Below are 12,976 nucleotides of genomic sequence, written 5' to 3' on the forward strand. Positions count from 1 at the left end.
TGGATCTTGTCACAATCAAATGTACTTATCATTTTTCATTATCCCTCCTTCCTTTCTGTGACCAAAATTCTTATTCCACCCTTTTCCCCTTCCTATTTTTCATGGAAGCATAGAATCTTAAAACTGTAAAATCATTAAAATTCATTAGAATATTACAGATTTTACAAATAGGAAAAAATAAGGTAAAGCTACTTAACTCAAGATCACAGAGTGGAAGGCAGAACCAGTCTTGAACCAGCATATCCTAACGTAAGTGTTCTTTTGTCATACTGTTTTTAACTATCTATAGTTTGAGTCTTCCAGTATCACTTGATGATAATATGAAGGCTTTAAATGTTGGTGTTAGTTTTTTATTTATTCATCTGGGCACTCAACAAATATATCAATTTCCTACTATGTGCTAATAAGAGGGAGGGAGATTACATAATGAGCCAAAACCCATGTTAAGCATGGTTCCCTGCTGCCAGGTTGTATACAATCTAGTGAGGAAAGTAAACATTAAGCAAGTTACACATACACTTAATGTCAAATTAACCTTGCAGAAGATCCTAAGATCACTGCTATAAAACTCTATGAGAGAAGAGAATTTAACCTATGGGGTATGTAGGCAAGGAGTAAGGTATGGGTTCCTTGGGGATGAACTGAGATTTAGCTGAGAGCAAATAGCTGAGTGATAGTAAAATAGGTGAAAAGCAGGGGAAGGTGAATAACACTCCAGGAAGCAAGCAGCATGTGTGATGGACCAGCAACAGAAAGAAGAGGTGACTGAGAGGCAGCTACTGTGGCCACAGAAGCTGGGGGAGAGAGACGGAAGTATTGTACACTCCTAACTGCAGGATTAGAAAGAACAACCATTTAAGGCTAGTGGACAGATGCTAGCTTCTTGAAAAAAAGAGGCAAATGCCAGTCTTCACTGATCCGTGATAGACAATTCTTTTTAAAATAAGTACCAACCTAAATTTAAAAGGTATGACAAAAATGTGGAGTGATAAAGAAATATCAGGAATGAAAAAAGAATGAAAGAAGCATAGAACAAATTGAAGCACTGACGAGTAACATCCATTTAAAAATACAGTAAGCTCACAATTTAATTTTCTTTTCATTCTCACCAGAATATATATACAGGCATTTAAAAAAAAGGACTTTTTTTTTTCTTTTTGGTCAGGGGAGGCTATGACATTCTAAATTTTGTAAGCATAAAAGCTTAGTTTATTTAATTGCAGAAGGCCTGATTCAATATAGTCAATTCAGAAATATTTGAGTACTTTCATAACTAGTAATTATTACCAAATAGCTCTAATAAGCACTGTTCTGTACAAGGAGAAAAGCTTAGTGACTACCTAAGTATCATGTATTGGATAGAATGGGGAGGAAAGTTAACGTGTAATTTGCAGAAGGGAGTATTATAGCATAAAAGCTGTCTTCTGCTTACAGAAGCTGTGTATGTAGCTTTCTGTTTTTATGAGCATGATGATACATTATTACATGCTAGTTTAATGTAAGCCAGTGATAAATTTAGACCTCTGTAATAGAGAAGACATTCAGAAAACGTCAAAAGAAAGTATGAGCTCAATAAAGAAAAAAGTGCAGAGAATAGAATTCCTGGCTGGAATTGCACCAACGTTTTAAAGAAGGATTATTTTTAAGTTAAATTTAAAATTTTTTTCTGTCCTTATATTTCTATATTTTTATGTAATCGTGGTTTTAATGTAACTTTCATATCTTATTACTACAAAGTTGTTCATATTTGAAGAAAATGTAGAGGAGCAAAAAAGAAAATAAAAATAACCCAGAGAAAGCAACTGTTAATGTTTAATGGATTTTTTCTGATTAAATTTTTAATCTATTTATATGCCTATATTTTAGTAAAAATGGTACAATAATATCGGTATTATACTTTCTATTTTTTAACTCCCATTCATTTAATATATTATAAATATCTTTCTGTGTCATTACTTTTCCATTCATTCATCCTAATAGATGTACATTATCCATTGCATGTACATGGCTTCACCCCCACCCACCTGCTTTTCTTTTTTTTTCAAGACAGGATCTCATTCTATCACCCAGACTTGAGTGAAGTAATGGGATCATAGCTCACTGCAGCATCAGGCTCCTGGGCTCAAACAATCCTCTCTTCAGCCTCCTTACAGGCGCATGTGCTACCTTGCTCAGCTAATTGTTAAATTTTTGTTGTTGTTGTTAGGGATGATGTGTCACTATGTTGCCCAAGCTGGACTTGAACTGCTGACCTCAAGCAGTCCTCCCACCTCAGCCTCCCAAAGTGTTGAGGTTGCAGGCATAAGCCATCCCATTTGGTCCAAAATTATTTTTTAACAAGAAAAATCATTTAAATGGCATTGGAAATGTAAATATTAATGCTTAAAAAATACGGTTTTTTTCATGGCGTTTTTATATTTTGTCTCCTTTTCGTGCCTGTCTTACACATGTACATACTCACACATACACACTTTAACAATTTGTTATGAAGTAGACTAATTGAGTGCATCTTAAGTTCAGCACCAATGGTATATAAATTCCCAGTCTGATTTATACAAGGTATTATTAAAGAGTTATTGTTGAGAAAATATATTATAGTGCAATTATTTTTTAATGGGGCTATGGTTCGTATATTTAAAATATGTGGTAATATTCAAAGAAACAAGAAAAGAAAAAAATTCCAAATAGACTTGTTTTAGGAATCTCATTTAATTCTGTGGTAAAGTACACCTGACTAAGATATAGTCGAATGGGAGCTTCAAAGGTCTTTTCCTAGTTCTTAGAGTTTTGCAGAATTAGTGCTAAACTGACTGGAACTGTGGTTGGGAGTGAAGATTGGGGTCATGTTCAGAGATGAGCCCAGAGAAATGTATGACGGAGCCCTAAACTTTATTTGTGTGCCCATGAGCAAATAATAAAAAAAGAAAAGACAGAGTGGGAAGTTGCAGTTTCCTAATTGCAAATTGAGCTTGGATGTTGGGGAGACCTAATGTGATCCTGACACCAAAAGTCATTCCAACTGACTTGATATGTATACAAATAACAGTACAATTTTTATTTTCAAAATTCAGCTGCAACCTGTCCACTGAATCAGTACAAATAACAGTACAATTTGTATTTTAAAAATGCAGCTGAACCTGTCCAAGGGAACATTTTCATTTTCACTTGAAATCAAACACAACACTATGTAGTCTATTGGTATATATTTCTAAAATATTTACTTAGATTACATGACTACAAAAAAAAATCTCTTAAATTTCAAATTCTAAAGATAAATCAACTATTCCGTATATTTATATTTACTTATAAAAATAAATATTCAATATAAATATCTGAATATATGTATAGTATATAGATATCTATACTGAATAGATACCTATACAAAATAGACTGAATCTATACTGAATCTATATAGTATAAATCTATAATGAATATAACAATATAGCTATCTATACTGAATAGTTGATTTGTCTTTATAAATATATATATACTGAATAATTGATAGTTATTTTATTACATTGATTACCTACTATGTTTATTTTCCTAAATTTTATGATTAAAATAAAATTCAGACCCAGACCTAATACAATAAAAAATTAGCTCATTTTATGTATGGACTTAGCTTAACTTCAAAGTCTTGATCATAGCTTTGAATACATTTTCTTTTAACAACACAATTGCTTTTCATTCAAAAGGGAAAAGTACTCTCTGAAAAACAGTTGATCTATCTGAAGGATTCTGGTTCCTTTGAATCTATGAATACATCATGAGTGGTTTTTGTTTGTTTGTTTGTTTGTTTGTTTTAATTCCTTTCCCTGAACTCTTTCCAAAAGAAATTAAATAAATTAATAAGAGAAAAAGATGCTCTTTGTCTCTCTGTTGGCCTAGTCTTAAGAGAAACCATCAGATATGAGGCTTAATGGCCAGTCATGGAGGCAAAAAATGTAATTAATTCTTATATAAATGTCTGCTTTGAAAACACTGGTTAAACATAGTGAAGTGGCCAGATTTCTCATTGGCATGCTGATTCAGTTTTCACTGGAGATTAGACAGTGTTCCAGCTAAATCAGATTGCATAATTGATTTTCTAATTGCCAATTAGAAAATCAGGGCAACATTTTGGACATGTGTTTCTGGTGATTCTGGTGTAAACAAACCTATTGCACTGTTAGTCATATAAAAGTGCAGCACATATGATTATATACAGTACATAAATGATAATGATAATAAACCCCTAGGGTTTATGTATTTACTCTTACCAAGAGTTGTTCACGAATGTGGAAAATCACATCACCGAAAGAAATGCTACTTGTGATATTTGAGTTGTTAATACAGTATACTTACATCAGTCTTTATTTCTAGCTGTCATATTCATGGTGATTCTATTTATGGATGCAAGTACTTTATCACTTCATTACTTCAAGTGTTATTGTGACTAATAATTTGTATATTGAGAGCCTTATTATTTTGAAAAGAAATATTTCATTTCAAATACTGAAAAACTTCTCAACAAATAAAAATCCAGGATCAGACAGTTAAACTACTTGAGTTCCATCAAATGTTTAAAGAAAAGTTAAAATCATCACTTCTCAAATGCTTTCAAGAATGTGGAGAGAATAAAACACTTCCTAAGTTAGTCTATGGAGCCAGAATTTCCCTGATCTTTGATTTTATCATTAACATTTATATATTTTCTTGTCTTTGTTCAGACACTTATAAAAAATCACTATAGACTGGGTGGCTTATAAACAGCTGAAATTTATTTCTCACAGTTTTGAAAGCTGAGAAATTATAGATGAAAGTACTAACAGAATCACTATCTGGTGGGGGCCCACTTCCTGCTTGACAGACAGCTGTCTTTTTGTTGTGTCCTCAAGTGGCAGAAGGGACTAATGAGCTCTCTGGAAACTCTACTATCAGAACACTAATTCTATTCATGAGGGATCCACCCTCATGACCTAAACACCTCTCAAAGACCCCATCTCATATTACTATCACATACAGTATTAGGATTTTAACATACGGGTTTTGCAGAAATACAAACTTTCAGTTTATAGCATTACTTTTTAGCATTTCATATTTTTCAACAATCTTGTGAGGTAGGGAGGCCTAGTGTTATGTTTTCTATTTCATGGGACACAGCTCCAAAATTATAATGGAATTCAGAAGAAAGGTCATGGCTCGCTGAATAAGTGATCATTTCATTTATTAAAAAAAGAGAAATGTATTCCATGCATAAAATGAGCTCAGTCTGTAATACATTATAAATAAATGCACTTAGATTATTTACTCAATCGGAAGCCTGAACAATTTAACTCCACTCACATGGATCATTAAGCTGTAACTGCACTCAAATAAGTAAATTGTAAATTACGGAATGCTGGCAAGCAATATACCAAGTAGTTTCATATAAAATAATGAAATTCATTAGGACTTTTAAATCAATTTGAGACATTTTTATTTATGAATTTTTTTGTCTTATAATAACAGCATACAGGTATTGATCGACTTACGACCTATGCAACTTACAACCATTTGACTTTACGACCACAATTGCTAGCCACGACTGCTCCATGTCTGGCAGCTCAAACGTTGCCCAGCTGGGCGTACGACAGTGCAGACCAGCTTCCGGCAGCACTACCATCTCTTATGACTCAAAAATTTTTATAACATCATTTCACAGTACTGTACATATAGCCTACTCAACATACGACCAAATTGTGTTACAACCGGTCTGTCAGAACCAATCATGGTCGTAAGTCGAGCACTCCTGTACTGGAATAGTTATAATAATAGCACTAAGGATGGACAGTTAAGCGGTCTCTGGCGATCATTGATTAGACTCTTAAAACCTTCTAACTTTCCTATTTTTATTAACTGTGAATATTTATTCTGTAATAATTTATGTTTAACAAGTAATATCCTACATTCTAATAGTAATTCATCAACAACATGTAAAATTTTCAATTTTTAACATCTGACTACCATGGCATAACCTACACTGAAGTTTATATAATTTGAATCAAAGCAAATAAATTTAATATGTTAGATAATAAAATATGGTTTGTCTTATAAATGATGAAAAGTCTAGTCCAAGTTTTATAATGGGTGATATTTTTGGACAAGCTTATATAAATACAAGGGAGATAGATTATTATGCAAGGTTCAATGGATGTTTAAATATAATAAATCATATCTTAATTCCTAAAGGGACTTATCATATAATAATAGTAGGTTATTATTTTAAATATATATATATGATTATTTTTTTAAGTTACACACACACACACACACACACACACAGTTACCCACTTATTAATTGTTAGAATAAGAAAGACAATCTTAAAAAAAAAAAAAACTCATCAAGTATTATGTATCAGCACAGCAGCTAGTCTGGCAGCTATAAAAATACACTTATGCAAATTAGGTATGTGTTCCCTGAAGGGTCTTAATAGGATGATTGACCTATATATGGCTTAATTTGTTCTCACACTTTCTCTTTATTGTCTTTCATTTGCACAAGAAATTAAAACCTGTTAAATTATATTGCTCCCCAATTACATATCAAAGGTACTTTGTCATTCCGTGTAAAAAATAATCAGTAGTTTTTTAATGGTGTTTTCACTTATAATGCAGCTATGGTGCTGGAAGATAGCACAATTTCAAATCATACATTTGAATAATCTATTTTTTAATCAACATATCACTTATGAAATGACAGTGAGGTTTAAAGGTATGTGGATGAGAGATCACAGATCACTGGGTTACATAGACAATTTATTTGCTAGTGTTTTTGATATGTATATAATGTCTCCTATTTGGATGTTCATTTTAGGAAAGACTATTTGGTAATAGCCACATGGGCATTCTACTGATTTGGCTTTTGGTATCACTAAAAAATCTTTATAGTGTTAAGGTTTGATTTCACTAAGCAGACCAAAACTTAGTGCAAAGAAAAGTCTCTTGCTTGCCTCTCAGTCATAAAAACAGTTTTCTCAAAGCCTAACTTACATAAAGGATTCACTTTTTCTTATTATGCTGCTTAACCTAAACAAAAATATATTGCCAATATAGTTTGTTTCCAAAGTAAATTAAATGACTATATGTTGTTTCATAAAGAGGAGAAATGCTTCCACTTTATGGAGACAGTAATACAGAATGTGAATACTTTTAAATCCCCTTTCTCCTCAACTTACTAAAATTCTGGAAACGTTAAAATTTATTGAAAGATGGGTCCAGGATTCTGGGATTGAACAGCTTCATGACAAGGTTTCTTCCTCTCTCTTTTTTTTTTTTTTTTTAAAGAAAAGACATTTATTCAGCATCACGATCAGACTATTACATTTATTAATCAACAGCATGGATGCCAAAAAAGAAAAAGAAAAAAAAAGAAAGAAAAAGAAAAAGAAAAAAATCTACATTAAAACCCTTTGTTGGAATGCTTCACGCTTTCCACAGATCAGAAACTAAAATAACCTGTTATACAATTAGTCACAAATACAGTCCTCGAGTTTTTTGCCCATACACATGAGTATTTGTCTAAATCATGTCTTCTTTGTAGCAGCTAGGCCCTGCCACCACTGTGCTTGGCTGAGTTCACAAATCTGTTGTAACCTGTAGCTTCCCTGTCACTTCTCTGGCTCTCCTCTCCTGCTAAGCTTTGTTTCCTAATTAAAATCCTCCGCCACTGCCGTGGCTATTGCTGCTACTGGAACCACCATAGCCACCTTGGTTTCGTGGTTTGGCAAAGTATTGGCCGCCACCACCATAGGGGCCAGAGCTTCTGCCTCCAAAGTTTCTTCCCTTCATGGGTCCAAAATTTGAAGACTGATTGTTGTAACTGCCAAAATCATTGTAGCTTCCACCACCTCCAAAACTGCCTCCATCATTACCAAATCCATTATAGCCATCCCCACTGCCACCATATCCACCACCACCAGAGCTGCCACCAAAGCCACCACGACCACTGAAGTTTCCTCCACGACTATAGTTGTCATTCCCACCGAAACCACCTCCATGACCACCACCAAAGTTTCCAGAGCCACTTTGACCTCTTTGGCTGGATGAAGCACTAGCCATCTCTTGCCTTGACAGGGCTTTCCTAACTTCACAGTTGTGGCCATTCACAGTATGATATTTCTGAATGACAATCTTATCCACGGAGTCATGGTCATCAAAGGTTACAAAGGCAAAGCCCCTTTTCTTGCCACTGCCTCTGTCAGTCATGATTTCAATCACTTCAATTTTTCCATACTGTTCAAAATAATCTCTTAGGTGATGTTCTTCAGTGTCTTCTTTAATGCCACCATCGAATATTTTTTTCACAGTTAAGTGGGCACCTGGTCTTTGAGAATCTTCTCTTGAGACATCTCTCTTTGGTTCCACAACTCTTCCATCCACTTTGTGTGGCCTTGCCTTCATCGCTGCATCCACCTCCTCCACAGTTGCATACGTGATGAACCCAAAGCCCCTGGAGCGCTTGGTATTTGGATCTCTCATTACCACACAGTCTGTGAGTGTTCCCCATTGCTCAAAATGGCTCCTCAGGCTCTCATCGGTTGTTTCAAAGCTCAACCCTCCAATGAAGAGCTTCCTCAGCTGTTCCAGCTCTTTAGGAGACTCTGACTTAGACATGATCACAGGGAGAAGAGAGACTTTAAAGATGCTTCTCTGCCTGTGAACAAGGTTTCTTATAAGGTCCCTTGCCCCTGTAGCACTGTTAAAAAATAAACTGAATTGGAAGTTGCTGTTCTTGGTCTACTGCTTTCTGACTTACTTTTTATGATACATTGTATATATAAGTAGAACACAGGTAGAATCTATTATGATATACTGATAATGGTAGGTCAATGTTCCCAGCAACAATATCTCAATATCTTGCTGCACACTATGTCAAATGGCTAACTCACTGTGTCCAGAGGCTGCTGGCCAAGAATCCAAGTTCATTCCAATCATCGTAAGAGATAAACAATTGATATTCCAGTATACCTGGAGCTCTTGTGGAACACACTGCTTAGGAAGTTTTGTGCTAGGTAGGAAGTTTTGTGCTAGGTGATAGGTAGATCATTGCTCTTTTGCCACCCTCAATATTGGAAGACTAACAGGCCCAGCAAGTGACATTTCTTTATGAATAGTAATCAACTTTGATAAAATTGAGCAGTGTCTGTACTTAGGAGTAACCAGATTATTTAGACACAAATGAGGCTTTTCCACTAAATTACTATCGTCTTATTCTCTGAGAAGCTTAGTAACATCTCTGATTTTTTAAAACTGACTTCCAAACAATTAAAATCTATATATTACAATAAGTAGTCTTGTTTCATTTATTTAGTTTACATGGCTATAATAATAAATATGTTGATGATTAGTCCCCAGATTGCATTCAAAGAGTGAAGTACACATCCTAATGAAAAAAATCATTTTTTCCTTCAGTAAATTGCTCAGCATTTGAAGACTAGGTGGCCCAAGACACCAAAATGAAGACCAATGATAAATTTACTGGAGTTGCAGTTTTCTTCTATTTCATAGATTTATAGTAAGTAATTATTCCTTTAATGTGACTTCTAGTGCCATTTTAAAGATCATCTCTTCATTATTTTCTAGTTATAGTCAAGAGAGTTTAACGATAAATATATTGTTTGAAGAAGTTTATTGTTTGAATACTAATTTCAGAGGTAGTCTTTCCCCATGAATTATTCTATTTACTAATCACTACCATTTCTAATTAGTAATAGTTTCTGAAGCTGATATTTCTAACGTGAGTTATTTTCCTATTGGATCTGTTATAACCCTCTTGCCAAAATACAACTGAAGAACAAAATAAAACATTTAATTCGATTAATATTTCACACACTTGTTGGTCAGGGTTTGTGTGCATTCCTACATGACACAAGTTCATCAACCCTATTTATGCTTAGTGTTCCATTATTGGAACACTAAGCATGTAGGAGTTATTTATATCCTACTGCTCAAGGTCATAACCAAGGTCTGATTGCAAAAATTCAAGAAATTGCAACCCCAGGCATAAATAGGGTAATAGACCTTAATTAAAAACAACAACAGTAATAGCAAAACATCTTTTTGACTGTCTCATTGGTGTTTAGAATTCCAGCTATCACTACACTCCTTTGTTCCAAAATGTTTAATTATGTTTACCTTGTTTTGTGTAACTGCATAGCCAATATAGATGACAAAAAATAAGTCTTGTTGGATTTATTGCATGTATTTGCATTTATTTTTAAATTACTTTTTGATTATTATTATCTTTATTGTGGAAAAAATACATCATGAATTCAACTCCCTTAACAAATTTGTAAGCAAACAATACAGTATTTTTAACTATAGGCAAAATATTGAAGAATAGCTCTTGAAAACATTCATCTGGCATAACAACCTTTGTCAGTTATGCAATCCAACTAACTGATTAAGCTGGAGCACTGTCTAATCTCCAGTGAAACCTGAATCAGCATGACGATTGGAAAATAACTCAGCAATCTAACAAAGGAACAGACCACCAAAAACTGCAAGTTCTCACTCATAAGGGAGTTGAACAATAAGAACACTAGCACATAGAGAGGAGAACAACATGCAACTGGGCCTGTTGGGGGTTAGAGTGTGAGAGGGAACTGGAGGACAGACCAATAAGTGCAGCAAACCACCATGGCACGTGTATACCTACACAGGAATTAATCGACTTACGACCTATGCAATTTACGACCATTTGACTTTACGACCACAATTGCTAGCCACGACTGCTCCTCGTCTGGCAGCACAAATGTTGCCCAGCTGGGCAATAAAATGTTTCGTACATGTTTATATATTTTTATATGTTTTGCAATAGGGAAAATGTTTCCTACGGTATTGTTTACACCTCTATTTTGTATTTTTGTATGCACCTGTATTTTGTAATTTTTTATGTTTTACAAATATTAATCCAGTTGTACTGGTAATGCAGTGTTTTACTTAAACCTGACAAATGTAAAAATAAGAAACAAAATTGTGTAGAGATGATACAAATGGCATAAAATGAACAAAGAAAATTATGATATATAACAATAATGAAAGAAAATTATGATAAAATATGACTTAAAGATTTTTATAACATCATTTCACAGTACTATACTGTGCATATAGCCTACTCAACTTACGACCAAATCGTGTTACGACTGTTCTGTCGGAACCAATCGTGGTCGTAAGTTGAGCACTAGCTGTATAACAAACCTGCATGCTCTGCATATGTATCCCATGGCTTTGGAAGGAAAAAAAAAAATAGAAAATAGAAAACAGTAAAATAATAGAAAACATTACAACAAAACTAAGAGTTGCTTCTTAAACAAAATTAACAACTTGGATAAATCTTTAGCTGAATTGAGGACAGAAAGAAAGAAAGAGAGACTTAATGAATGGGGGACATTTCTATCAATTCCACATAAATTAACAAAAAGTACTACAAGAGAGTACTATAAGCAAATGTATGCTAACAAATTATATATCATATATAAAATGGAGATATTCATAGAAACCCATAACTTATCAAGACTGAATAAAGAAAAATAGAATACCCAAAGAGAATTGTAACTAGTAAGAATATTAAATCAGGAATCAAAAACTTCTCAACAAATAAAAATCCAGGACCAGATAGTTAAACTAGTGAGTTCTATCAAATGTTTAAAGAAATTTTATAATGAACACTTCTTACACTTTTTCAAAAATGTGAAGAGAAAGAAATAATTCCTAAGTTAGTCTATGGAGCCATAATTTCCCTGATAACAAAGCAAAAGAAAGACACTACAGGAAAAGAAAACTATAGACCAACGTTCCTTAGGAATACTGATGTAAACATTATAAACAAAATACAAGCAAACTGAATTCAACTACATATTAATATAAATAAAAGGCCTGACTAGGTAGGATTTATTTCTGTAATCAGAGATGAATCGACATATGAAAATCAATCAATGTGACACCACATTAATATAATTAACTAAAGAAGCACATGATCTCAACTGATATAAAAGCAGTATTTGATGAAATGCAACATCCTTTCATTGAAAACAAATTAAAAGAAAAATCTCTTTAAAAATTAGATATAAAAGGAACGTACCTAAACATAATAAAGGCCATGTATGGCAACCCACAGATAATATCATATTCAATGGTGAAAAGTTGAAAGCTTCTCTAAGATTAGGAACAAGAAAAGGATGCTCACTGCTACATTGGATATTTGTTCCCCTCAAACCTCATACTGAGATTTGATCACCAATCTCTGAGGTGAAGCCTAATTGGAGGCAATTGGGTCATGGGGATGGATTTGTTATTAACAGATTAATGCCATTCCAGGGAGGGGGAGGTGTGATTGAGTTAAAAAATGTCTGGTGTCTTCCTGACTGTCTCTCTTACTTCCTCTCTCACCCTGTGATCTGTGAACACGTTGATTCCCTTTGCTTTCCACTGTAAGTGGACGTACACTGAGGCCTTCATAAGATGCCAAATTGTGAACCCTCCAGCCAGTAGAACTGTGATCTATATGAACCTATTTTCTCTATAAATTATCCAGTCTCAGGTATTCCTTTATAACAACACTAAACATACTAAGACATCTACTCTCACTACTTCCATTCAACATGGTGATGGAAGTCCTGGACAGAGTAATTTAGCAATAAATAGAAAAAAAAATCACCCAAATTGTAAGGGAAATAGTAAAATGAGTTACTTACCTTCAACAGATCTGATATAAAGGGTCTACACACACACACACACACACACACACACACACACACACCCCTCTTAGAAGTAATCATCATATTCAACAAAGTTACAGGAAACAAAATTAATACACAAAAATCAATCTGAAAAGTAAAAATAATTTCACTTATAGTAACATAAAAAATAGTAGAATATTTTGGAATTAGCATAACTGAAGAGGAAAAAGACTTGTACAATAAAAATGAAAAAAATTATTGTTAAAGGAAATTAA

At 33.7% G+C, this 12,976-nt stretch overlaps 1 protein-coding gene across 1 annotated transcript; it reads right to left on the bottom strand.

Moving 5' to 3' along the window:
- Positions 1-7,671: 7,671 nt before the first annotated feature.
- LOC120366576 (heterogeneous nuclear ribonucleoprotein A1-like) lies at positions 7,672-8,634 on the bottom strand. Its single transcript, XM_039475507.2, has one exon. The coding sequence runs from the start codon at positions 8,632-8,634 to the stop codon at positions 7,672-7,674; it is 963 nt and encodes a 320-aa protein (XP_039331441.2).
- Positions 8,635-12,976: the final 4,342 nt, after the last annotated feature.

Source organism: Saimiri boliviensis, chromosome X (assembly GCF_048565385.1).
Source record: "Saimiri boliviensis isolate mSaiBol1 chromosome X, mSaiBol1.pri, whole genome shotgun sequence".
Taxonomy (NCBI): Eukaryota; Metazoa; Chordata; class Mammalia; order Primates; family Cebidae; genus Saimiri; species Saimiri boliviensis.